The sequence below is a fragment of the Macaca mulatta genome, chromosome 20, assembly GCF_049350105.2.
Source record: "Macaca mulatta isolate MMU2019108-1 chromosome 20, T2T-MMU8v2.0, whole genome shotgun sequence".
Classification (NCBI taxonomy): domain Eukaryota; kingdom Metazoa; phylum Chordata; class Mammalia; order Primates; family Cercopithecidae; genus Macaca; species Macaca mulatta.
Window position 1 is genome coordinate 45,674,217 of NC_133425.1, and position 25,843 is coordinate 45,700,059.

At 45.4% G+C, this 25,843-nt stretch overlaps 2 protein-coding genes across 6 annotated transcripts in view; both read left to right on the forward strand.

The window, feature by feature from the left end:
* TENT4B (terminal nucleotidyltransferase 4B) overlaps window positions 1-6,109 on the forward strand; it is an 82,169-nt gene extending 76,060 nt beyond the window's left edge. For all 4 annotated transcript variants that reach the window (XM_002802470.4, XM_001083145.5, XM_015126094.3 and 1 more), the window contains 2 exons: window positions 2,102-2,266; window positions 3,402-6,109. In XM_002802470.4, the coding sequence (XP_002802516.3) occupies window positions 2,102-2,266; window positions 3,402-3,578 (342 nt within the window). In that variant the 3' untranslated portion in view covers window positions 3,579-6,109. The remainder of the gene's footprint in view (window positions 1-2,101; window positions 2,267-3,401) is intronic.
* A 14,653-nt stretch (window positions 6,110-20,762) lies between these two features.
* The window catches only part of ADCY7 (adenylate cyclase 7), a 72,851-nt gene continuing 67,770 nt past the window's right edge, over window positions 20,763-25,843 (forward strand). Inside the window, exon 1 of one of the 2 annotated variants that reach the window (XM_015126101.3) lies at window positions 20,763-21,105. The gene's annotated coding sequence lies outside the window, so the exon portion shown is untranslated. The remainder of the gene's footprint in view (window positions 21,106-25,843) is intronic. The other variant, XM_077985621.1, reaches the window with a different exon arrangement.

Here is a 25,843-nt window from a genome sequence, read left to right on the forward strand (position 1 = left end):
AAGGCTGGAGTGCAGTGGTGTGATCTTGGCTCACTGCAGCCTCTGCCTCCCGGGTTCAAGCGATTCTCCTGCCTCAGCCTCCTGAGTAGCTGGGATTACAGGTGCCCACCACCGTGCCTGGCTAATTTTTTTTATTTTTAGTAGAGACGGGGTTTCACTATGTTGGTCAGGCTGGTCTTGAACTCCTGATCTCGTGATCCACCCGCCTCAACCTCCTAAGTTGCTGGGATTACAAGCATGAGCCACCCCACCTGGCCTTTAACATTTTTCTTTCTTTCTTTTTTTTTTTTTTTTTGAGACGGAGTCTTGCTGTGTCACCCAGGCTGGAATGTAATGGCATGATCTTCGCTCACCACAAGCTCCACCTCCTGGGTTCAAGCAATTCTCCTGCCTCAGCCTCCTGAGTATCTGAGATTACAGGCACGTGCCACCACACCGAGCTAATTTTTTCTATTTTTAGTAGAGATGGGGTTTCACCATGTTGGCCAGGCTGGTCGTGAGCTCCTGACCTTGTGATCTGCCCACCTTGGCCTCCCAAAGTGCTGGGATTACAGGTGTGAGCCCAGCTGTTATGACTTTTTGACACCATAGTTAGTTTTGCCTGTTTCAGAATTTCATATATATGGAACCACATAGAATATACTTTTGTGTAAGGCTTCTTTCACTCAATTTTTTTCAGCTTCCTGGTTGAATTTTGTTTGTTTTTTTGTTTTTTTTGTTTTTTGAGACGGAGTCTCGCTCTGTTGCCCAGGCTGGAGTGCAGTGGCGTGATCTTGGCCCACTGCAAGCTCCACCACCCGGGTTCCCGCCATTCTCCTGTCTCAGCCTCCCGAGTAGCTGGGACTACAGGTGCCCGCCACCGCACCTGGCTAATTTTTTGTATTTTTAGTAGAGACAGGGTTTCACCATGATCTCGATCTCCTGACCTCGTGATCCACCCGCCTAGGCCTCCCAAAGTGCTGGGATTAGAGGTGTGAGCCACTGTGCCCAGCCAAATTTTTTTTAATTGAGGTATAATTAACATAAAATTCAGCATTAAAAATGTACAATTCAGTGGTTTTTAGAACATATTCACAATGTTGTGCAACCGTCTCCAGTAATTCTAGAACATTTCCATACCCCAAGAAGAAACCCTGCATTTAGTAGTAGTTTCTCCTAATTCTTCCTTCCCTCCCTTATCCTCTGGTAATTTCTAATCTACTTTCTCTTTCTACCCTGATAGAATTTTTTTTCTTCCCCCATCCTGATAGAATTTATGTGTCAATTACAACGTAAGTTACCTTTTAAAATCAAGGTTAATTTGTAGTTTACTGATTTGATATCTAAAGCAGGCTTACCTGTTTGATTTTAACTTTATTAAGTGTAGGACATGAAAAGTAATCTAAATATTGTATGTTGTTGATGACCGTGTGTCAATATGGAATCATAAATCCTCCTGTGCAAAATCTCCCCGTGTGCCTTTTTGGTTCCTAGAGCAGTATGCTCTGGAGGACAGAATGCCAAGCTAGATGTCACAGACACAGGGAGATGGAGTCTTGGGAAGTGAGAGACTGCGACTCTGAGATACTGGGTAAAGTGCCAGGGCCAGGGTGGAGACCTGCAGAGAGACGTAGCATTGTCATGGCCCAAGCAGCCCAGAAACAGGTGGGGCTCAGCCCACTGTCGCTGGGAAGTCTGCACCCACCCACACCAGTATGTTTGGTTGGAATGATCATTGATTTGTCATTACAGACAAATGACATCTTGTGTCTGGCTGAAGCCAGGGACTAGGACCTAGGTTCCTCACTCTTTACCATACTCTTTCATTTTCTATAAATAAAAAAACAAATAAACTCAGACCTCTGTGAGCTCCTTCAAGGTAAGATGTGGGCAGTGGATTTAACAATGAACAGAAGCTCTCTGATAAAATCAGTCACTTTAAATGTTTAGAGGAAAATTTAAACAAACAATTAATTTTGTAAATTCCTCAGTGTGCTTCTTTTAACTCCCAAATGTTTAAATTTAGTCTAGAGAGTACTTTAACCAAAATTGTTTTTCTTTCTGAATATTGAGTATCTAAATTACTAATATGTCACATTATAACTCATGTGACTTGTGTTAGGATTCCGATGCAACACCATGCAAAACCCCGAAACAGCTGCTTTGCCGTCCGTCCACTGGGAACCGAGTAGGGTCGCAAGATGTATCCCTGGAGTCCTCTCAGGCAGTTGGCAAAATGCAAAATACCCAAACCACTAACACATCCAACAGCACCAACAAATCTCAGGTATGTGGAACGTGGGTTTTTAATTGTTAGTGTTTGATACAAAATATTTAGAGTTTCCTACATGTGAATAATATGCAGCATGGGTTTGAAGAAAACGCTAGATTGAAGAACAAACTTACTTTATTCTAAGAGATTCCAACACATGACAGTGCTTCTAGGAACCGGATGTCCTAAGGATCTTTGTGAGACACCATTGTAACATAAACCTCTTCAGAAATCTATTGACTGGTCCTTATAAGATGTTCCAGCCAAACTACCGTATAAAAAATGTTTCAATTGTACATGAAATAAGCTGGCATGAAGGTTTTGTGAGGCCTCATGGCAGTGTGCATGTCTGGGAATAATGTATCCTTTTCTAATATTTTAATGTTCAATAGCTTGTTGCCCGTGTTGAAATGATCAGCTGGCTGTCAGGCATGGTCAGTTGATTAACATTAGCCTGGACTTAAAAGGCCACAGAGATACTCTAGTTTAAGTTTTTTTGTTGCCTAGAATTGTCATTAACTGAGTAATGACTCAGAGTGAGGGGAGGAAGCCATTGATATGGGGCTCTGGCCTGAGGCTGGGTCACTCCTAACTATAACTGGGAACCTGGGAAGAGGCCTCTTGGCTGTTACCTTGTGTCTGATTTGACTCACTGAGTTCATTTTACCTCCGTGGCTTTTAGCCATGTATGCCAGACACAGACTCAAAATACCAGTTCAAGTGACAGGGTTGACAGAAGGGACTGGGGTCATGAGAAAGCCACAGGCCATGAATAGCAGGAAGGGAGCGGCCACCTGTGCTGACCCCAACCTACCCGTGTGCCTGTCATGTCCAAGAGCCTCTTCCCGCTACATGACTTATGATGTGGTATTTGGGTTGGTAGGTTTCTTAAGAAAACCTTTACATCCCACACACACTGTTAAGAAGGTAAGCGAGTGGTCTATGCTTTTCAATATTTCCATTAAAATAAAGTAAGGGTTTCAGAGCTAAAAAGAGTTAACCCCTGTAACAGCTTTTTCTGCCCACTAGATAAGTCAGTGGTCAGTAAGGTAACTCTCTAGCCAGCATATTCCTAGTTTTGAAAGCTGCCCCAAATCCAGATGCTTTTCTGCAATACTGATGTCTTTGTGGTCGTTTTCTGTTTCTGCAGCATGGATCAGCAAGGCTCTTTCGTTCTTCCAGCAAAGGCTTCCAAGGTACAACTCAAACAAGCCATGGTTCCTTGATGACAAACAAACAACATCAAGGCAAATCCAATAATCAGTATTACCATGGCAAAAAGAGGAAACACAAGAGGGACGCGCCCCTCTCAGACCTCTGTAGATAGTCGGCGCTGCGCGGTGGACTGTCTTCTCTGTGCAATGATCTCATGCTCAGGACAGTTGCGCAGGGACTCCTGGGAGACGTTCAGGAGCCTCACACTGTTCAGACGTTGATTTAGCAACTGCGTTTTTTCCCAGCTCGCCACAGAATGGATCATGAAGACTGACAACTGCAAAAAAAAAAAAAAAAAAAAAAAAAAAAAAAAAAAAAAGCAAGCATAAAAGGGGGAAAAAAAGGCTGCTTATTTGATAAGTCATATGCTACAACAGGGTCATTTTAAGATTTAAAGCTTGAATGTAAAATAAATATATTTCTCATTGGCTTTATGCAGAGTTATAGGGAATAGTATTCAGTGTTGGTAGGGTGATAGAAACAATATCAGAGGATGGGGTGGGGAAGGAAAACAAAGGTATCTGATAGGAAGTCCAGATTCCAAAGGGGAAAGTGATCTGTGCATGTTTTGTTTTTTTTTTTTTTAATATTTTTGCATATATTTACCATTTTATTGTGTGTATGTATAGAAGACCATATAGGAAATTGATATTTGTAATAGTGGATTTGTTAATAATACTTTTTACATAACATTACTGTTTAAATTGTAAACAGATTTTTTCTCAGGATTAGTTTGAAAAATAATCTAAATTGTCATCTTAACATCCATATATAGGGAAGTGATTAGTTCTATTACTCAATTTGTTTTTCTCAGCATTGAAATGACTTAATAGAACCCTTGTGTCCTGCTGCAAAAATTTCTCCTCTCTAAAGAAAAGGTTTATGGTGGCAAACGATGTTTATTTTATTTTGTAAAAAAAAAAAAAAAAAAATACTATGTACTTTGTGTAAACACTGAAAAATCTCTGGTCATCTCTGAGAATTAACTTGCAACTGTTTTCTATAGTGCTGTCATCTTGGGCAATGGGCAATTACATGACTTTGTGTTTGCTGCCTTTGCAGTCTTTTTTTTTCCCCCCCATTTCTTCCTAATAGGAAAAAAAACCCCCAAAAAACAAAACCAAAAAAAAAAAACGGCCACCCATGTCTGGTCTCATTCCTGTTGCAGTGAAACTTCGAGTTCCACAGACTTTGCATGCTGGCTTCTCTAACCCTGTGTGCTGCGTGTGCCTGTTTCTCATCTCTTATTCTTTTTAAAATTCATGCTTAACTACTGTGGGAGAATAACTGTAAACAGCTTTAATTAAATCATACTTATAAAAAACTATTTTCTTATATTCCACTTTATGCTTTTGGTATTGTTGATCTTTCCAAATTAAATGGTCTTTGATAATGGATCTATTTTGTATTGCCTTATTAAGACCAAATACTTCTTGTCATCCCATTCTTTATCCTCTTCTTTCATGGAATTGTTATCATTAATTAAAACTTTTTTAAGCATTGGCTTGTTTCAATCATACTGTAAATTTTGGTTGTAGTCAGCTTTGAGTGCAATGAGATGTATAATTCTGTTATCATTACCTGTTGAGTTTGAAACTCAGTTGGGAATATTTAATATAATAGAATGTAAGTGACATTTCTGAAAATGCTTTCTTTCAGGGTGAAAGCTCTTATGTTTAGCATCAGTGTGTATGGCTCTGTTAAATACAGCCATTTCTGAGACAAGATTCTTTTATATATATATACATATAAAGTACTATTGGCTTTTAGGAGTTTCTTTTATATACATTTATGAAATACTGAAGACCAATCAGACCATTAATGGACACTTAGTGTAACTTTTTATAAAGAAAATAATGCTAAAGTAAGACCAAAACTGATGTCATCACTGAAATTAACAATTTTCAATATGTTCATATTTTAATTCACAATGGAAAAATGTGTTCCGAAACTGGAAACTCATAGTACTCGTGTAAACTGTGGAAGATTTTAAATGTGATGTTATTTTGACAATGTTTTAAATTTTTGAGTCACATTCTGATCAGAATTTTTATCGAGATGTTGAGCTTTTGTTTTTGAAACTAGTTTGTCATAACATTGTGCATAATCACAGTATTTATTTTCTAGGACAATTGTGAATGTGTAGACTTATGTTTACTGCTAAGGGAACAATTATTTATAAAATAATATTAAATCCAGTATTAGCTGCCTATTTCAGACACTTAATACTTGCAGAGATCTATGTTACATTTACCACACTGAAGTTTTTTTTGTTGTTTTTTGTTTGTTTGTTTTTAAAGAATCACCCTCATTGTTGAAAGTAAATGTACTCTTAGGGTGCGAATATTAGTGTTCCAATAAGCATGTGATTATATTAAGGTGGTGGTAGCGGGAAGATAATCTTGATTCCATTGGGAATCTTAGGTTTTCGTAAATTTATTGGGAAAATAGTTTTTCCTGTACTGCTGAAGTTTCTTTTTGGTAAACAGTATCTTTCTAAAAGAAAAAAGCATGAAGGAGAAATTGAGGTGTGTATACATTTCCTCAAATGACCAGCATTGTATTCGTGAATACTGTGTATCTTGCAGTGAACAGTGTGGAAGCTGTTCATTTTTCAATCTGAAGTAAAATACTTTCAATAACTTTTAGTTTGCCTGCTCATTTGTTTTATACATTTCATCTCTCTATTTGACTCCTATCTTACTTCTTTTTTGAGTTTTAATACTTTCTATAAAGATTTTGTGAATATATCAGAAATGTGTCATTTATATATTATAGTCCATTCATATCCATGAATCATAACCTTCCTTTGCTAATACTTGTAGAATGGGATTTTACAAATTCTGCCTCACTCTGGTGACATTTCTCTGGCAGTCATGTATGTGTACCTGGCCATTAGAAATATTAATATTTAAATACTGTTTTTTAGAGGTGCTGATGGGTTGGTGAGGTGTCAGCACAAAATCTTATGGGTTATGTTTTATGATAAAAGTATATCCATTTTTTCCCTCCAGCTTTAAGGTGACTGTGAAGGTGCCTGGTTTTGAACGTCTTTGTTTGGTTTGGAGATGTTGCACTCAGTTTTCAAATCTAGCTTGGATCTGTAGGACCTATGTTTTTTATAAGTAATTGCCCTCCAGTCTTCAACAGTTGATTCTGTTATATTTTTGGCCTGTTTTGAGTGTACTTTACCTTTACTTGCATTTTGAGCCTTATTAATATTTAGCTTATTTGATTTGGCTCCAGTATTCCTAGATGAAATCTGCACAGGGCAAAACATGGGCAATAGGGTGAGCATTTTTAATTGTCTTTTTCCACTGGAACCTTATATATCTCCATGTGTTTTCTGCTCATTCCCTCCCCCATGAAATGGTAAGTGTACTTGTGTTTGCCTGAACCTATGGACTAGTGTTTGGGGTTTCTGGAAACACTAGAGGGTCAGAAAAGAGTAATAACCACGTGAAGTGCAGGATTCTCTTGCTGTGACGTGTTCGTTGCAAAGCCCTCTCCAGCGACTGGGAGGTGTAGTTGTTAATGTTGATCTGTTAGAAATCACCATTATGAGGTATTAGTGGTAAATGTTGCTGATATTTTTATTGGTCATGACTACATCTCAGTTTTACTTTAATATTGATCTATAGTTTGATCAGTTCCTTGAATTCTAACATGTTGATTTCTCAATGTTTCTGTCACTAACCAAGAATGTTTCTAGACAGTTGGTTGCTTCACAGTCAAAATTAAATGGTAAACTATCAAAAAGACATTCCCAATTTTGCTGTGATAAATATTGAAACATTAAAATTAATGAACAGAAGAATTTATTCTTACCCATCTATTCTTCTTCTCCTAGTTCATTACACTTTTTCAGTTACTGGAAAGGCACATTCTCTAAGTATTTGGTGAGCAAAATATTCTATAAATGCCTCTAACAAACCTAATTGAATATAAAAGTTACATTTAGTAGTTACTGTTGATAGTAATTTTCATCAGGGTCATAGTTCATCTAGTAAAATATTTAGAGAATGACGTTAACATTCCAGCATTAAAGTGGGAACAAAGATTTGTATGTGAAATTCCTTGAAAGAGTTCATCTTGCCTTGGTTTCTGACCCTCAAGACTAGCTACCTGCCATCTTGTCAGAACATTCGTGGGTAGAATAAGTGTTAAAGATCAAATTTTAATGTGCTCCTTGATATTTAACATAGCTAAGAAACAAGCCAGATTTTACTGCAGAAGTTATTTACATGATTTGAAAACGACCTAACTGGAAGCCTTTTTCTCAGTCATCTTGTTCTGAGCCATCTTGACTTCACACCATTAGCAACTTTTCTTTTTTTTGGTCAAAGATAATGAGCTAAATATATGTAGATATTGAATGTTGACAAAATTATTAACCAGAAAAATTGCTTATAAAGTCTGCTGATCTATTTGATATCTAGAATTAAATATTTGAGGACAGTTTTTAGTTAGTAAACTGCTAATGTTTATTTTACTGTCTCTCAGGTTTTTGGTTTTTTAAAAAAAATATGTTTGGCCTTTACATTTTCTATTTAAGTGTGTACTTTATTGAGTTTAACCTTGTCCATAGCCTAGTAGCCTGAAAGAAAAGGAGGCGGAACCAGAGAGATGGATGTAGTGCATTCACTTTGGTTATTATAAATTTGTGGTAGCTCCTGGATTTACTGAGAGATATTTTAGTTATGTCAATAAGAACAGCTAATGATGTGGAAATCAGGTGTTCTCTTGTGTATTTCAGTGAACGTTTTTATTAGTATTTGCATATCATCTCTAGTTCTACGTTTTAACTTAACGTCCTTGTGGCTTCACCACTGAGGTACCTTTCACTACACCAGCTTCTGTGTGGCCTGGTAACATGGAAGGTCTCTCCTAAGGACAGTCTGGACATATTTTGGGGGAATGTTATTTATCTTAAAGATGCCTAGAAACAACGCATATAGTACCAGTGAGAAAGTATGAAGTAAACAAGTTGCTCAGGCTGGGCATGGTGGCTCACGCCTGTAATCCCAGCACTTTGGGAGGCTGCAGTGGGAGGATTGCTTGAGGCCAGGAGTTCAAGACCTTTGTCTCTTAAAAACAAACAAAAACCTGAATGGTGAGGTGGGGTAGAATTGGGTAGGGGAGGGAAAGGGGGACTTGGAAAAGCATTCCCCAAAGCCAGTGACTTGGTGAAGTTCAGTACTTGCCTCTTAGAAGTTAGCCCATGCCTTTCAAAGAGAGTGAAATGATGGGTTATCAGCCACATTCTTGGAGTTAATATGTTTCTTCATCTTTCAATTTGGATTCTGTGCTATTCATAGCTCTTCCCTAAGACCATTTCATTATTACCTCTTATATTTAGTTGCAATTTATCATAATATGTTGTTTTGTCCCTAAACTTAATCTCCTAATTTTAAGATCCTCTCTGATTTTTGCATATTGAAACTTGCAGAAGTCACTTTTAAGAAGTCTTTTGAAAGTCTTGCAATCCTAAAATAAATCAAGCTTGTTTGTTAGAAGTGTCATGAGTCTCCAGTCTTTACTATTAAAAAGCAGCCCTGCCTTAACGCACATTGTTATGGGTGACAAGTGACGGACAACAAGTGTAGTTTCTGGATATAAAGAGTGAAGGACTATTGGGTTAAACATTTTTAGTGGAATATACATAGATATGTATATTTAGAAACTTTGGTGAAGCCAGTATTTGTTTTTAATAACCTTTTCATTTATTTCCTTCTTTGATTAGCATTGTCTTCTGTGTTAAGAAATGTGGACTCCTGTGAGGTGCTGGAGGTTTGAATCATCTTGAAAACTTTCCAGTCTTGTCTAGTTACCACTGCAGAGACACTAAGGAATTTACCAGAAAAAGATATTTGATACAAATGATTTAAGAAATCTCAACATTTCCTGAGGCCATATCACTGGGCAACCAGTGATGAAAACTATGAATGAATTGCACACCTGGAAGATTTTTTAAGCTAACGACAGTTTCTTCAAAGATGTCAATTATTTGCCTTGGAAATTTTATAAATTGCATTTCTATGCACATCTGCCCCTAGTGCTTACCACTTGGTTTATTATTCATAATCTGCAATTCAATAAAGGCTTTGTGCTTTCATTTATCTTCAAAACCTCTGGTATGAGCCCTTATGTAAAACCTGAATGACTACTTTTTCTAAAATTTAAAGACAGCTCTGTTTAGGCAGGTTTTCTTGTGCACATATGACATTTCTGTGGCTAGTTCTGTAAGCTGGTTCTCATCCTTTTTAATACTAGTACTGGGAGATGCTTGAGGATGTTGTTTTCATCCTACTCTGTCCTAGACAATGATAACCGTTTGACTCCCCCCCCCCCAACAGCCACGGAAGATTATGGAAACTGATCTCATAGAATTTGGTTATTCACAAATGCCAGCCCAGTTTCACCCTCTACTTTAATGCAGGGGGTTATGGTTGCTATACTAAGCAAATGAAATGCATTACCATAGGTTGGGCAGAGTAACAAGTAACAGATAATTACAACAGAATAATGAAAACGGTTCTCCAGAGAAGTGAGAGAGGCAGGATTAGTAACCAAAGTGCAGCCTAAGGCATGTCTCAGAATTTTCCCTCAGCAGGATAGGATTTGGTTTGGACTGGTCTGTCTGCCTGGGAGCTAGCCAAGCGGTGACCAAAAAAAAATCTCGGATAGTTTCCCGTAAGATAATCCCAAACTGGCTTAGAGTGAAGGTGCTCAGCAGCATGTAGACAACTGGCGGGTGAAACCAGACTGCCCACTCCAGCGCCATGTCTTTTTTCCCCCCCGCCTTTTTTTTTCTTCAGACAGGGTCTCACTCTGTCACCTAGGCTGGTGCAGTGGTGCCATTCCAGCTTACCGTAGCCTCGACCTCCTGGGCTCAAATGATCTGCCCACCTTGGCCTCCCAAAGTGCTGGGACTACAGGTGTGAGCCACCACACCTGGCCGATTTCTGCTGCTTAAACCTCTGCTGGAAGTGCTCTCTTTAAAAAGGCAAAAAAAGCAAAATCCTCCTAAATATTATCCCAAAAGTTTCTCAAATATAATAGTAGAGAATGAATATCCATGACAATTTTGTCCATCTACCTAGACACAGTGAATTATTTCACAAGTAACATATGAATGTATTTTCTATTGTGAAGAAATGTAAACATTTAAGTAAAAGGATCTAGCTGCACTTCAGTCCCTAATCCCACTCATCTCCCCAAACCCATCCATCTTAGTATTATGGGACATAGCCTAGATTTTTTTTCTGTGCATTTATACACGTGAACAAGTATAATTTCAGGGGGTCTTTCATCCTTTAACACAAATGGAATCGTATTGTAGTTTTCTGCAATTCCCCTACCATATAAAGATGTGTTTCCAGGTCAGTACACGTAGAGATATATTTCATTCCTTTTTATTATGCTGACTTTTGCTTGCAAGTTGCTTTGGCAAATTAATGTGTCAGACACATCAAGGCTAACAAATTAATAGAAACATCCAGTATTTTTCAGCTTCCTTTTTGTTTTTAGAGAGAGGGTCTTGCTCTGTTGCCCAGGCTTACTGCATCAGCTTACCTTAAATAGGGATTTTCTAAAGTACTGCTATTTGATGACAATTTTCTTCTGAACCCATTTTACTAAGGAAAAAATCTTTCCCACAGTTTTACATTTAAATTTTTTTTTTTTTTTTTTTTGGCCAGGCACGGTGGCTTATGCCTGTAATCCCGCACTTCGGGAGGCCAAAGTGGGAGGATCACTTGAGGCCAGGAGTTCAAGACCAGCCTAGGCAACATGGTGAAAACCCATCTCTACTAAAAAATACAAAAATTAGCTGGACGTGGTGGCATGCATCCATAGTCCCAGCTACTCTGGAGGCTGAGGCAGGACATTCGCTTGAACCTGGGAGTCAGAGGTTGCACTGAGCTGAGATTACACCACTGCACTCCAGCCTGGGCAACAGAGACTCTTTGAGACAGAGATTCTGTCCCTCACCCCCCAGAAAAAAGAAAAAAGAAAAAGAAAATTGAAGAGATGGGGTGGGGGTGAGGTCTCACCATGTTGCCCGGAACTCCTGGCCTCAAGTGATCTGCTCATCTTGGCCTCCCAAATTGCTGGGATTACAGGCATGAGTCACCACACCTGGCCGGTTTGACATTCTTTTAAGTTGAATTTTCATGACTTGCTTTGAAAACTGTTTCATTTGATATTTTTGCTGGGTTTAAATGTTATAAATATAGCATGGTCATCTGAAACAGTGCTTTGCTATTTTTTCTATATTTTATTTCCACTTTTCAGAATATGTCACCCTTGGCAAAACTGATGAAACAGTTACATTGGTAATTCTCCACCACCTACCCCTTAAAAATCTTTTAATTTCAAGGTCCTCCAATAACTGCAGCAGCAACAATTAAAACTCCCACTGAAAATAAGTGATCTGTCTTAGCCAGGCGCGGTGGCGTACGCATGTAGTCCCAGCTACTCAGAAGACAGGCTGGAGGACCGCTTAAGCCCGGAAGTTTGAGGCTGCAGTGAGCTACGTTGGTGCCACTGCACTCCAGCCTGGGTGACAGAGTGAAACCCTGTCTCTAAAAGAAAAAAAAATAAGTTATCAAAAAAAAGTAGAGTGGAATTAATTTTATGATGAGTAGAGGGAGGGAACTCAGGTGAGAAAAAGAATCCAGTTTTGGGGGACAGAAAAGGAAGAGTACTGCCTCAGATTTTGTTGGGAAAATCTGCAGGAAAATATGTTGGAAAAGAGAGGAGGATAAAATGTAGCTGTGAAACTGATCTCCCTAAGCCAGAGCAGTGCAATGATAGGTTTTTAAGGAGATATTTTCCTTGAAATCACTTTCTTAGGCTCTCATTATGTGACTGTAGAATTTCTGCTGTAATTGGCTGGGTGTGGTGGCTCACGCCTGTAATCCCAGCACTTTGAGAGACTGAGGTGGGTGGATCACTTGAGATCAAGAGTTCGAGACCAGCCTGGCCAACATGGTGAAACCATGTCTCTACTAAAAATGCAAAAATTAGCTGGATGTGGTGGCACAGGCCTGTAATCCCAGCTATTCGGGAGACTGAGGCAGGAGAATCGCTTGAACCCGGGAGGCTGAGGTGGCAGTGAGCCGAGTTTGCACCACTGTACTCCAGCCTGAGCGACAAAGACTCTGTCTCAAAAAAATAAAAAAATAAAATAAAAAAGCTGCTGTAATTTCTACTCTTTGGAAAAGTATTTTTTCGGGGGTGGGGGACTCCCTGTGTTGCCCAGGCTGGCCTCGAACTGCTGGGCTTAAGTGTTCCTCCTGCCTTGGCCTCCTAAAGTATCTGGGACGACAGGCATGTGCCACCACACTCAGCTCAGTAAGTGCATTATGAGATGTTCTATGTTTACCAGTTTAGCTTAGGAATGCAATCTTTAACTTTGAAGTTGGAAGAATTTCACCTTTCAGCCTTTCAAGTAAAATGCTTTATATTTCTTGCTTGTCTAAAGAAACCACGTTAAACCCAAACTAAAAATCTAATAATTAATTTGAGAAGTAGTATAAATCTGTGTGTGTGTGTTGCAGAGGACGTTTTTCCTTGTATTGTAAATTGACAATATATAATTATGTATGTGTGTGCAAGTGCATGTGTGTGTTAAAGCAAGTAACTACTATTTGAAAACGAGAGTAAAATTTTGTTGAAGAGGAACCATCCAATGCACAGCTGAGACTAGAGGTAAAAATGCCTTAATGTTTAATGTTAACATTAAAAGGAAAGGAAAGGAGAGAGTTATTAAAAGTATCAAGTGGCCTATTTAAATGGTGTATCGATTTTCAAAAGAGTTATTGCTCAATTTAGATTGTAATCAGTCAGGTGGCTTCAGGAATGTGGCTTTACACCGCACCCCTCAAAATAGTCACAAGGTGGGTTACGCCACACATCTTCGTTTTTAAGAATCCAATGTTTTTTGAAAAAATTGTGCTTTCATGTGTCAGGCATCAGTGCCTAATATGTCTCTGTGGGGAGATGTGAGGTTAGCAGGCGGCACAGGGAAGCCTGTTGAGACAGGTGCTTAAGCAACACGGCAGGGCACAGGGAGCGCTGCAGAGGCGCTGGGGAGGTGGGCTGGGCCCTGCCAAGACAGGTGAAAGCAGGTGGATAGGACTAGGGCACCCGTTTCATCATAGTTTAAAGACAAATAGTGTTTTATTTTAATTTTTAAATAATTGAGTCTGGCTGTGTTGCCCAGGCTGCAGTTCAGTGACTATTCATAGGGGCTATCATAGCCCACTACAGTCTGGAGATCCTGGGCTCAAGCCATCCTCCCACCTCAGTCTCCCGAGCAGCTGGGACTATGAGCACTTTGTCCTCTGTCCCTCCCTCTACTTTCCCCATCTTCTAAGGCAGCTATTCCCAACTTTTGGTGGTTTTCTGAGGTGCTATGTTTACCTCCATGTCTCTAAACAATAGGCCTCTATTGCCACTTCTTGACTCTTGATTCTTGTGTTGACTTCCTACCACCCCTGAACTACTTCTGTGCCCTAGCCTCCCAATAGAGTTAAATTGAATTTTGTTTAGCCCAATATTCAGTGTTCACATTATAGTGACTGTGTAAGGGCTGTTCTTATCAACTGAGCTGTATAATATTTCTTTATTTTTATTTATCTTTTTAAATTATTTTTTTTTTGAGGCAGGGTCTTGCTCTGTTGCCCAGGCTAGAATTCAGTGGCGCAATCAGGGCTCACTGCAACCTTGACCTCCTGGGCCCAAGTGATCCTCCTTGCCTCATTGTCTGATTTTTTTTTTTTTTTTTTTTCTGGGGGACAGAATCTTGCTCTGGTCACCCAGGCTGGTGTGCAGCAGCATAATCTCAGCTCACTGCAACCTCCACCTCCTGGGTTTAAGCAATTCTCCTGCCTAAGCCTCCTGAGTAGCTAGGATTACAGGCTTGTACCACCACGCCCAGCTAATTTTTATATTTTTAGTAGAGATGGAGTTTCACTATATTGGCCAGGTTGGCCTCAAACTCCTGGCCTCAAGTGATCTAACCGCCTTGGCCTCCCAAAGTGCTGGGATTACAGGTGTGAGCCACTGTGCCCGGCCCGAGCTGTGTAATATTTCTTTTTCCACACAAGTTCTTTTTGTTTTTCCCAGAGATTTTGTTTTCCATGTTGTTTACTAATTCACCCTAAACTATGCCCCTCCAAATGCTTAGTATGTAAGGTATTTTATCACTGTCATCTTCTCAGAGCCATTTGTCCTGGAGTTTCTGGCCAGCTGTGCCCAGCACACAAACTTCATCCTGAATGACACTTTCCTCCATGCACCCCATGGGGCAATTCCTCTCCTATGTGTCTTGTGTTTCCCTCTTTCTTGATAAACTGTCTCCTTTCATTGGTGCTCATCCCCCGGTAGCTTTCTGGAAGTGTGCACAGGCAGTAGACATCCGAAAATGCTTTTGTTCTTCATTTACCCTCAATTGATAGTTTGGCTGGATATAGAATCCTTGGTTGAAAACATTTTTCCTCTGGAATTTGAAAACATTGCTTCATCACTCCCAGTATTGTTGTGAGAAGTCTAAAGCTTGTTGTAACCTTTCTTTCTTTGTGATCTCTTTGTGTTCTAAAATGTCACCATTATGAAAGTTAGGCGAGTCTGTTTTCATCTACTGTACTGGGAACTTGATGTGATGGGGCATCTGATGTGGTACTGCATGTCCTGCAGTCCTGGGAAAGCTTCTGGAATTATTTTTTTCCCCTCCTTTCTGTTTTCTCAGGAACTCCATAATTATTCAGGTGTTGCATCTCCTGGACTGATCCTCTCATTTTATCTTTTCTTCTCTATTTTCCATCTCTCACTTTTTGTTCCACTTCCAAATTTTCTGTTTTAAAATTTCTGTTATCATGTTTTTATTTTCCAAGTCCTTTTCTTGGCCCCAGATATTCCTTGTTAAAAAAAAAAAAATAGTATCCGATTTTGTTTCCTAGTTACAATATATGTTTGGAATCTCTGAGGATATGAATGGTATCATTTTGTTAGGTTGTTGTCTGCCTGCATAGTCTCTGTTAGCTTTTTTCTCATTTGTTGTTTTGGACTCTCTGTGGGGTTGAGGCTGTCCATGGATTTCTGGTGATTCCTGGTTACCTGCACATATTTAAGAGCTGGGGGGAAGCTCTGTCAGTCAATGTGTCTAAGTCAGCGGTGTGCTTCTGTAAGAATTAGCAGGCTGTGGGGTTCCCCAGAGAATTCCTCCAGCCTGGGGGTAAGGCTGTGGGCCACTGACATCCTGGGAGCTGAGTGGGGAAGAGGGCTAGTGTGAGGTGGGGGGAGGCGGGTGTCCCAGCCTTCCATGTGAATTTGCCTTTAAAGTTTTCCCGTTTTCAGTTGGGTAGCCCTGCCCATGGCTGGGCTTGGCGTTCCCCAATTCAGAGACTATCTATTTTACCTTCTTCTGGAGAAAAGGCTTACAGGTTCCTGCTGGGGTAGGGGAAGGACTGGCACTCTTAGCTGCTTCTTAAATTTTCTTTCTTTCTTTCTTTTTTTCCTTTGAGATGGAGTTTGACTCTATCGCCCAGGCTGGAGTGCAGTGGCATGATTTTGGCTCACTCTCACCTCCACCTCCCAGGTTGAAGCGATGCTCCTGCCTCAGTCTCCTGAGTAGCTGGGATTACAGGCATGTGCCACCACACCCGGCTAATTTTTGTATTTTTTTTTTTTTTTTTTAAGCAGAGATGGGGTTTTACCATGTTTGCCAGGCTGGTCTTATACTCCTGCCTCAAGTGATCTGCCCACCTCAGTCTCCCAAAGTATTGGGATTATGGGCATGAGCCACCATGCCTGGCCTTCTTCCCCTTTTTAATTAAGAATTATGGCTGAGGCTGGGCGCGGTGGTTTAAGCCTGTAATCCCAGCACTTTGGGAGGCTGAGACGGGCGGATTATGAGGTCAGGAGACCGAGACCATCCTGGCTAACACGGTGAAACCCCGTCTCTACTAAAAAAAAAAAAAAAAAAAAAAAAATAGCTGGGCAAGGTGGCGGGCGCCTGTAGTCCCAGCTACTCAGAAGGCTGAGGCAGGAGAATGGCGTAAATCCGGGAGGCAGAGCTTGCAGTGAGCTGAGATCTGGCCACTGCACTCCAGCCTGGGTGACAGAGCGAGACTCTGGCTCTTAAAAAAAAAAAAAAAAAAAAAAAAAAAAAAGGATTATGGCTGAGCGCAGGGACTCACACCTCACAACTGTAATCCCAGTACTTTGGGAGGCCAAGGTAGGTGGATCACCTGAGGTCAGGAGTTGGAGCCCAGCCTGGCCAACATGGTGAAAACCCATTTCTACTAAAACTACAAAAAAATCAGCCAGGGGTGGTGGCGGGCACCTGTAATCCCAGTTACTCTGGAGGCTGAGGCAGGAGAATCCCTTGAACCCGGGGTATGGAGGTTGCAGTGAGCCAAGATCGCAGGACTGCACTCCAGCCTGGGCGACAGAGACTCTGTCTCAAAAAAATACACACACACACACACACACACACACACACACACACACACACATATCTTGTGAGCAGTATTGCCTGTGCATAGGCATTCACTAAGCTTCTGTCCTGTGGTGAGCACCGCTGGAGGAAGTGTGGGAAAGGAGGGAGCTCCTCCTTCCTCTGGGACAGGCAGCAAGGACCATCTGTCTGAGGAGGCTAAGGCCATGCTCTGCACAGTGATACATCAAGAGGCTGTAAAAGGACTGAAAGGACAGGCATCACTCGGGAAACTTTTATATTCTCCTACTTGGATGTTGTTCTCATTGCCCGGTGAAGGCAATGAGAAGGATTGGGGTGGCCGAAATACGTGATTCTTAGCTTCTGTTGTGGTTGATTTTAAATGTTTAAATCTTCTCGCTGCACAAGTGAAATAAAGCCCCAAACTGTTGCCCACCACAGAAACTGACTCAGGCAACACATGCAGAGTTCCCTGGAGCAGTGGGCACTGGGCACTTACAAGTTAGGAAGGACCCCAGGGCGCTGCATTCTGGAGCTTATCAACACAGTGGCTAATTAAAATCACAAATATGGCCGGGTGTGGTGGCTCATGCCTGGAATCCCAGCACTTTGGGAGGCCGAGGGGGATGGATCATTTGAGGTCAGGAGTTCGAGACTGGCATGGCCAACATGTTGAAATCCCGTCTCTACTAAAAATAACAAAAATTAGCTGGGCATGGTGGTAGGTGCCTGTAGTCCCAGCTACTTGGGAGGCTGAGGCATGAAAATAGCTTGAACTCGGAAGGTGGAGGTTGCAGTGAGCTGAGAGTGTGCCACTGTACTCCAGCCTGGGAGAGAGAGCAGGACTCTGTCTCAATAAATAAATAAATAAATAAAATCACAAACACATTAGACATGGACATCTGGAGACTTCCTCATCTGGACAGAGACATGCAACTTTCAATAGCAGCTCTTCCGTGTGCATTCAATTTCCCATGCATACTTCTCCACTCCAAAATTACTAACATATTTTCTCTTATAGGTTTCATTTTCATTAGTTTTTGTTTGTTTGTTTGGTTGGTTTTTTTTTTGAGACAGAGTCTCGCTCTGTTGCCCAGGCTAGAGTGCAGTGGCCAGATACAAGCTCACTGCAAGCTCCGCCTCCCGGGTTTACACCATTCTCCTGCCTCAGCCTCCCAAGTAGCTGGGACTATAGGCGCCTGCCACCTCGCCCGGCTAGTTTTTTGTATTTTTAGTAGAGACGGGGTTTCACCGTGTTAGCCAGGATGGTCTTGATCTCCTGACCTCGTGATCTGCCCGTCTCGGCCTCCCATAGTGCTGGGATTACAGGCTTGAGCCATCGCACCTGGCCTGTTTGTTTGTTTTTTAAAAAGACAGGGGTCTTGTTATGTTGCCCAGGCTGGTCTCAAACTCCCGGGCTCAAGGGATCATCCTGCCTTGGCCTCCCGATAGGTAGGACTACAAGCTCATGCCACTGCTGGTGTAAAAATTTTTTTTTTATTAAAAAAAAATATTTTTAGGCCAGGTGCGAGTGGCTCATGCCTCTAATCCCAGCACTTTGGAGGCTGAGGCAAGAGGGTCACTTGTGCCCAGGAGTTCAAGATCAGCCTGGATAACATAGTGAGATCCTGTCTCTACAAACAAAATAACCAGATGTGGCTGTGTGTGCCCATGTTTCACTATGTTGCCCAGGCTAGAGTGCAGTGGTGCCATCACCACTCACTGCAGCCTCCACCTCCTGGGCTCAAGTGATCCTTCTGCCTCAGCCTCCTGAGTAACTGGGACTACAGCCATGTGCCACCAGTTTATCCAGCTGTGGTTCTTAAAAAAAAAAAAAAAGCCATTCCTTTTCCTTTCTGATTTGAAGTAACATCCTTGTCACAAATTAAACTCACCTGGGTTTAAAAAATACTGCATATTCCCAGACCCCACCCAAGCACCAGAATCTCTGGGAAGGGGACTCCAACCTTATTTGGAATCCAGTGCCTTAGAGACTTGCTACCCAGTCTGCCAAGGACCAGAAGCATCAGCGTAACCTGGGAGTGAGACAGAAGTTAAAAGTTTCAGTACCCACCCAGGTCTGCTGAATTCGAAACTGAGTGGAACCCAGCCATGGGTGCCTTCACGAGACCTCTGGGTGACTCCGTTGCTGGCTGCCAGTTGAGAATCCCCTATTGAGGCCTGAGTATACAATGGGGTGATTCTGCTGACAGGTCCACAGTGGCTATGGGGACCATGGGGATGATGGATATGTCCTGACAGTCCTGACGGGAGCAGTGATGTAGGCATGGTGTGTAACTTACTTTCTCCAGCTCTGTTTTCCTGTCTGCTGTCAGGAGACTTGCTCATAGATTTGCGTGAATATGACACACAGATGACCGGCTGGGAAGTGATAGCACTCTTCCACACACCAGAAAGGGCTGAGGGCTCCTCGCTTGGAGAGCACTGAAGGTGGGTCCCAGCAGGAGCCTCTCCCATGGCTGCTCCGCTCCCCTCTCTCTTTCTAGGGCTGACCTTGGCAGAGGTCACCCTGTCCCAGGACTGAGGCACTGGCTGTTCTGGAGGCCTTAGGGAAACGGGTTTCTTCGTTTTCAAGGTTCTGCTGAAGGGGTGGGGCTGCCGGGGGTGCGCAGTGCGTTCGGAAGCTGGCTCTGCTGATGATCCTATTCCCATTCTTCATTGCTGCCGGGATTCCCATCACCGGAGCAGGGAGGCCCCAGCTGCTCAGATCTTCCCGGGTGAGCCCTCAGGATGCTGCAGTGACCCGGCCAGGGCCCTCCGCGGGGAGGCCGATGAATAGTGGAGTCGCACCAGCCCAGAGAGCCAAATGCCACCATGCTTGATGCCCGGGGGCTGCACGAGCCCAGAGGAGCGGCCTGATCAGCGCGGGAAGCCGAGTGGGCTTGCTGCTGCTGGGATGTAAGTCTCAGGTGGGACCTCCTTGTCGCCATCTGGAGTGGAAATCAGAGGCTCCACCTTCCAGCCTCGGCCATCTGATTTCTCAGCATGGTTTCAACGTGGGTGGCCTCGGGCTGGGTTCCAGGCCCACCGCGGGGGGCAAGGCCCTCCCACACCAGAATCTCTCCCCTCTAGGGTGAGCTGGGGTACCAGGCTCCAGGATCCCACCATAGGTTCCCACTACATCAACGTTTCTCCTACCTGTTTGTCATAGATCCCCTGAGTGCTTGTTAAACTACAGACTCTCTGGCCCTTTCTATGAAGACCTGCTAGGGCCTTGGGGGTCGGACCTGAGAAACGGGCATAACAGGTGCTTCTGTAACTCCTCTCAGTGAAGTGGGAACCCCTAGTTCCTGGGTGCCAGGGAGCTTTAGACCAGTGGGAAAGGGCGGGACTCATGGAGGTCTGCGAGTGAGAAATGCCCTCGTGGACTTGATTACTCCCGCCGACGGTCTCCTCTGCCCCTCCCAGGGTGACTCACAGGAGGCTTTCTTGCTCACCCTGTCTGAGTTTCTTGGAAACAGGGCAGATTTTTTTTTTTTTTTTTTTTTTTTTTTCTGCCAACACTGGGGCCCCACCCTGAGCTGCAGGGATCACAACGAGATTACAACACCTACTTTCTGATGACACCTACAGGGGTGGTTGCGGTCATCTCCCGCCTCTGAGCCCTGCCATAGGAGGTTAAGGCTTGAGTGAGACGCAAGGCGGGACCAAAGCTCCCCCGGCTTGGGAGGAGGGCACTGGCCCGCCGTCTGTGGATCCTTCCAGAAACACTGGCTCTCCTGGAGGGGAGGGGAGGCCTGGGGCAGAAACACTGGAAGAGTTTGTTAGAAAGTGTTTCCCTCTGGGGGTGGGGCGGGCCTGGCGCTCCCCAGCACGTGCGCGCGGTACCTGGAGAAGGTCCTGCTGGGACGCCTTTCCTTCCTGCCGCGCCCCGAGGTTGCCCGGCCGCTCCCTCCCGCGTCAGCGCATTTCCCACGGTTCTGGGGGAGCTGGGGCGGGGCGGGGGCAGCTGCGCCTGCAAGGTGGACGCGGCCTACGGGGCGTCCCCCAGTTCCCCGCCCTGGCTCCCGCCCCCGCGCCCTGGGCCTGGGACACGCGGCCAGCGGGGGGCGCCTGCGGCCGCTCCTCCTTCCCCGCCCGCGGTGAGCGTCGGGCCAGCCCGCGGCCACTGGGGCGGTCACTCGGGCGGCGGTGGAGCGGGAGCGCGCGGCAGGTGAGCGCGGGGCGCAGAGGAGCGCGGCGGGCGGGCCGGGGATGCGCCCGGGGTCGGGGGATGCCAGTGGCCGGTGCCCCGCGCCGCGCGGTCCCCACACAGACGGGCGGGTGGCCCCTCTCCCGGCCCGCCCTTCCCCGGCCTCGCGGGCGCCCGGCGGTGGCGGCTTCTGCCCGGGTGGGTCGGGAATGCTCCGAGACCCTCCCTCGGGCCACGACCTCCTCCCTTAGGCACGGCCGGCTGGGAGACACTTCCCAGACGCTGCCCCAGCAGGAGCCCGCTTTCGGATGACAAGACTGAGACCCGAGGGAGGCCTCCCGGCCCCAGACCCCTGCGGTGGAGCCCGGCTGGCTTAGGGCGCAGAGCAGGGCTGGCTCCGGGCGGCGGGGCCTGTTGGAAGCAAACACTGCACAGGGTAGCAGCCTCTGTGGGCGCAGGACCGGGCTGTGGGTCTGCAGCGCTTCCGCCAGAGCCAGTAGAGAGCAGGACCCCTCCGTGGCCAAAGAGGACCAGGGTCCATGGGAGAGTGAGCCAGGCCCGGCCCTCGCCTCGGATCCCAACCTGGGAACCCAACGCCTCGCACATGAGGAAGTGACAATGGGAGCCGACCCCTGTTGGGAGAGAGAGGCTGGAGCCTCTTCATGGATTGGAGTGGTTCCCTCTCCTGGTTTATGTCTCAGGTCCCCTCCCTCAAAGGCCAGGAACTCCTTTCTGAGTCCCGGCGCTGAAGCTGGAAATGATCGCGTGGGCGCCATGAACAGAAGTAGAGCCCTTAAAATGAGGAACAGGATACCCTGTGTGGTCGGCTGAAGCCCCCTCGGGCCCGTCCAGAGTGATGCTCCAGAGATTGATTGATTGAATGAATGAATGAATGAATGACCAACAGGACTGTAGTGGACTCTGGGTGAGGCCACAGCTGTGGGGACTTAGGCAGAGGCTTTGGGCCCTGAGAGGAGGGGGTTCTGGGGTTCAGTGAATGCCTTCAAACATGGGCAGGTGCCCTTGTAGAAGGGAGTTTGTGGGCTGTGGAGCTGGGGGCAGGCTGTGGGGAGGGGGTCAGACTCCAGGTTTATGGGGGGACCCCACGGAAGTGGCTGACTGGGCCTGGGTAGAGGGGTGAGAACCCTCTTCCCCACTATCTGGTGAGTTGAGTCCATATGCGGAGGCAGGATTTTTTTTTTTCTTGAAACCGGGCCTTGCTCTGTCCTCCAGGCTGAAGTGCAATGGCACAATCATGGCTCAGTGCAGCCTCCACCTCCCAGGCTCAGGTGATCCTCCCACCTCAGCTTCCCTAGTAGCAGCTGTGATTACAGGTGTGCGCCACCATGCCCGGCTAATTTATTGATTTTTTTTTTTTTTTTGTAGACACATGGTCTCACTATGTTGTCCAGGCTAGTCTTGAACTCCTGAGCTCAAGTGATCCTCCTGCCTCAGTCTCCCAAAGTGCTGAGATTACAGGTGTGAGCCACCATACCCATCCTTCCTTTCTTTTTTTTCTTTTCTTTGACTCCTGATTTTATGATTGAGTTTCTTCTCCATCTGAAGCTGTCTTCTGTGGCTGGGAGCCTGGCCTCACAGGACCAGGTCTTCTAAAGCTGCCTCCCCGCTGCTCGGTATTTGGGATCGCCAGGTGCTGGGTCCTTTTCCTTCAGCGGCCACACAGGCCCTGAGTGCCCCTGGGCTTAAAAGAATGGGTACTTTTGGGCTTTTTACAGAGGGGAGCAGGGAGAGGTGAGGCCTGCTGGGCCCTCCCAGGGAGCCTTCCAATTTCCAAGGCCCTTGCAAAGCCCCTGCGTGTCCCTTGTGTCTTTAATCATAAGTCAGCCAGGACCCCAACGACCAGCCCATTCGCAGGTGAGAGAGCTGAGGTCCTCACAGGTCTGGTAGCAAGGAGCTGGGCTCTTCTGATGTGGTCTTGGTGGAGCCTGTTTGCATCCACATCAGTGAGCCTGAGCCCCACCCCCGAATGCAGAGTCAAGTGGGCCTGGTGAGTGCCCCACGGCGGGCAGCACACATTCCCTGCCCTTGCCCTGCCCACCTCTTCCTCTTCCCATTCCTACCCTGTACCTAGAGTTGCCCTGGGGCTTTGCTCCTAACCCCTACCTCTTGGAGCCCCCTTCTTGATGGGCACAAAGGAATGTTGCTGATGGAGAGGGGCTTATGTCTCCTCCTTCTCATCCCTGGCTGAATCCAGCAAGGGGTGGCCTGTGTCTGGGCAGGAGGCAGAGAGGTGAGTTAGGTGTGGGCCCTGCCGTGGCCAGTAGGGGAGACGGAGTGGATGCACTTTGACCCCAAACACTCACACTGCAGGCAGGCCAGGCTGTGCTTTTGTGCATTGAAGGGTAAGGAGGGACCGTTACTTTTTACAGATACCCTGTACAAAAATTTAGGGTATCTTTGGGGGAGTTTGTGGACAGATCATTTTCTTATTTAGTCATGCTTTCTGTGTTTTCAAAATTGCCAGCAATGAGGAAGAAAAGCAAAACTTTATTCCCTTTGTGTTTGCTCTGGTAAATTTTCAGGAGCAGTTCTGCTGCTTCTGAATCTTAGAATTGGGTTTGCAGATGAGGTCTGGAGGCTGATGCCAATTTCTGAATTTGACAGGACAACACATGGTGAGGCTCCAGGATGTTGAGGTATTTCAGTACACATTAGCCTCACAGCCTAACAGAATGGCCTGGGACTCAGGTGGATGATGCCCTGTTGGTCGGTGGCAGAGCTTCTTGCTGGCATGTCACCTCTTCCACTGTGTGTCTGCTGGGATCTGTGGCTCATGGTGGTTGGGAAGCTACCTGGGTCCTGCCTCCTCTTCCCAGAGGTACAGACTGTGTGTGGCCCCTTTGAGTGCTTTCTGCTCTCTGCATAAGAACCTGCACCATTCCCACCTCCCAGGCCTTGCCCTTTGCTGCGCCTTCTTCCTGTAACCCTTCCAGTATGGTCCTATTGTGTGTCTTAGCAAGTACTCAGGCTCTGGCCTGGCGCAGTGGCTCACGCCTGTAATCCTAGGCCTTTAGGAGGCTGAGGCAGGCAGATCACTTGAAGTCAGGAATTTGAGACCAGCCTGGCCAACATGATGAAACCCCGTCTCTACTAAAAATACAAAAATTAGCTGGGCATGGTGGTGGGTGCCTGTAATCCCAGCTACTCGGGAGGCTGAGGCAGGAGAATCTCTTGAGCCTGGAAGGCGGAGGTTGCAGTGAACCGCAATTGCACTACTGTACTCCAGCTTGCTCTGGGTGACAGAGCAAGACTCTGTCTCAAACAACAACAACAACAACAACAACAACAAAAAACCAAAGTACTCAGGCCCTTCTTAGACAGTTGACCTCATGGGTTCCCCCTGAGCCCTGGTCTGTGGGTTAGGGATGTGGCCTGCGGGCAATTATGACTTCAGGCTCTGCCTTTTGGACCTGGACATTTGGGCCTGGACTATACTGTAAGGGGAGAACATGGCAGGCGCTGCTGGCCCCAGCCCTCTGAGGCCCTCATTATCACCCAGTTTGCCAGGAGGTGGGGGGGCTCCTTTGCAGGTGAGCACATTCTTTCTCTGGAAATAGCTACGTGGGGCCCTGCTGGGTGGGGGTGGTGGGCATCTGGCCAGGGCCATTGCCAGGCGTGGGGAGCAGGCAGCCTGAGGCCCAGCCCATGTGTGCACAGAGTGCTCCTTCAGTTAATGACCACCTGCTGAGTGAGGCGCCTTGAGCAGCCGTTTGCAGAGGGAGCCCCTGTTCAGTTAACAACAAAGGTCTTTCTTTGGAAACTCTTGGGCCTGGGAGACAAGAGCAGCACAAGCTCTAAAGAGAGTCCCCCCGGCTTGAGTCCCACCTCAATGTTTGGTAGCTGTGTGATTTTGGGCAAGTGCTTCAACCCCTCTGAGCCTTCAGTTTCTCACTTATAAAATGTGGACAGTAAGAGTACTTATCTCAAGGCCAGGCGTGGTAGCTCAAGCCTGTAATCCCAGCACTTTGGGAGGCCGAGACGGGTGGATCACGAGGTCAGTAGATCGAGACCATCCTGGCTAACACGGTGAAACCCCGTCTCTACTAAAAAATACAAAAAAAAAAAAAACAAACTAGCAGGGCAAGGTGGCAGGTGCCTGTAGTCCCAGCTACTCGGGAGGCTGAGGCAGGAGAATGGCGTAAACCCGGGAGGCGGAGCTTGCAGTGAGCTGAGATCCGGCCACTGCACCCCAGCCTGGGCGACAGAGTGAGACTGCGTCTCAAAAAAAAAAAAAAAAAAAAAAAAAAAGGAGTGCTTATCTCAAAGGCCAAGGATTTAACCTCCAGGTTAAAGGACACTGAAGAGAGGTGACAACAAAATGAATTGGCCGGGCGAGGTGGCTCACGCCTGTAATTCCAGCACATTGGGAGGCCGAGGCGGTGGATCACTTGAGCTCAGGAGTTCGTGACCAGCCCGGCCAACATGGTGAAACCCCATCTCTGCTAAAAATACAAAAAATTAGCCGGGCATGGTAGCTCGTACCTGTAGTCCCAGCTACTTGGGAGGCTGAGGCAGGAGAATCGCTTGAACCTGGGAGGCAGAGGTTGCAGTGAGCCGAGATCACTATACTGCACTCCAGTCTGGGGGGCAAAGCAAGACTCCATCTCAAAAAAAAAAAAAAACATAAAACCTAAAATGTAGTATGTGGTCAGGTGCAGTGGCTCACACCTTTAATCCTAGCACTTTGGGAGATTGAGGTAGGTGGATCACTTGAGGTCAGGAGTTTGAGACCAGCCTG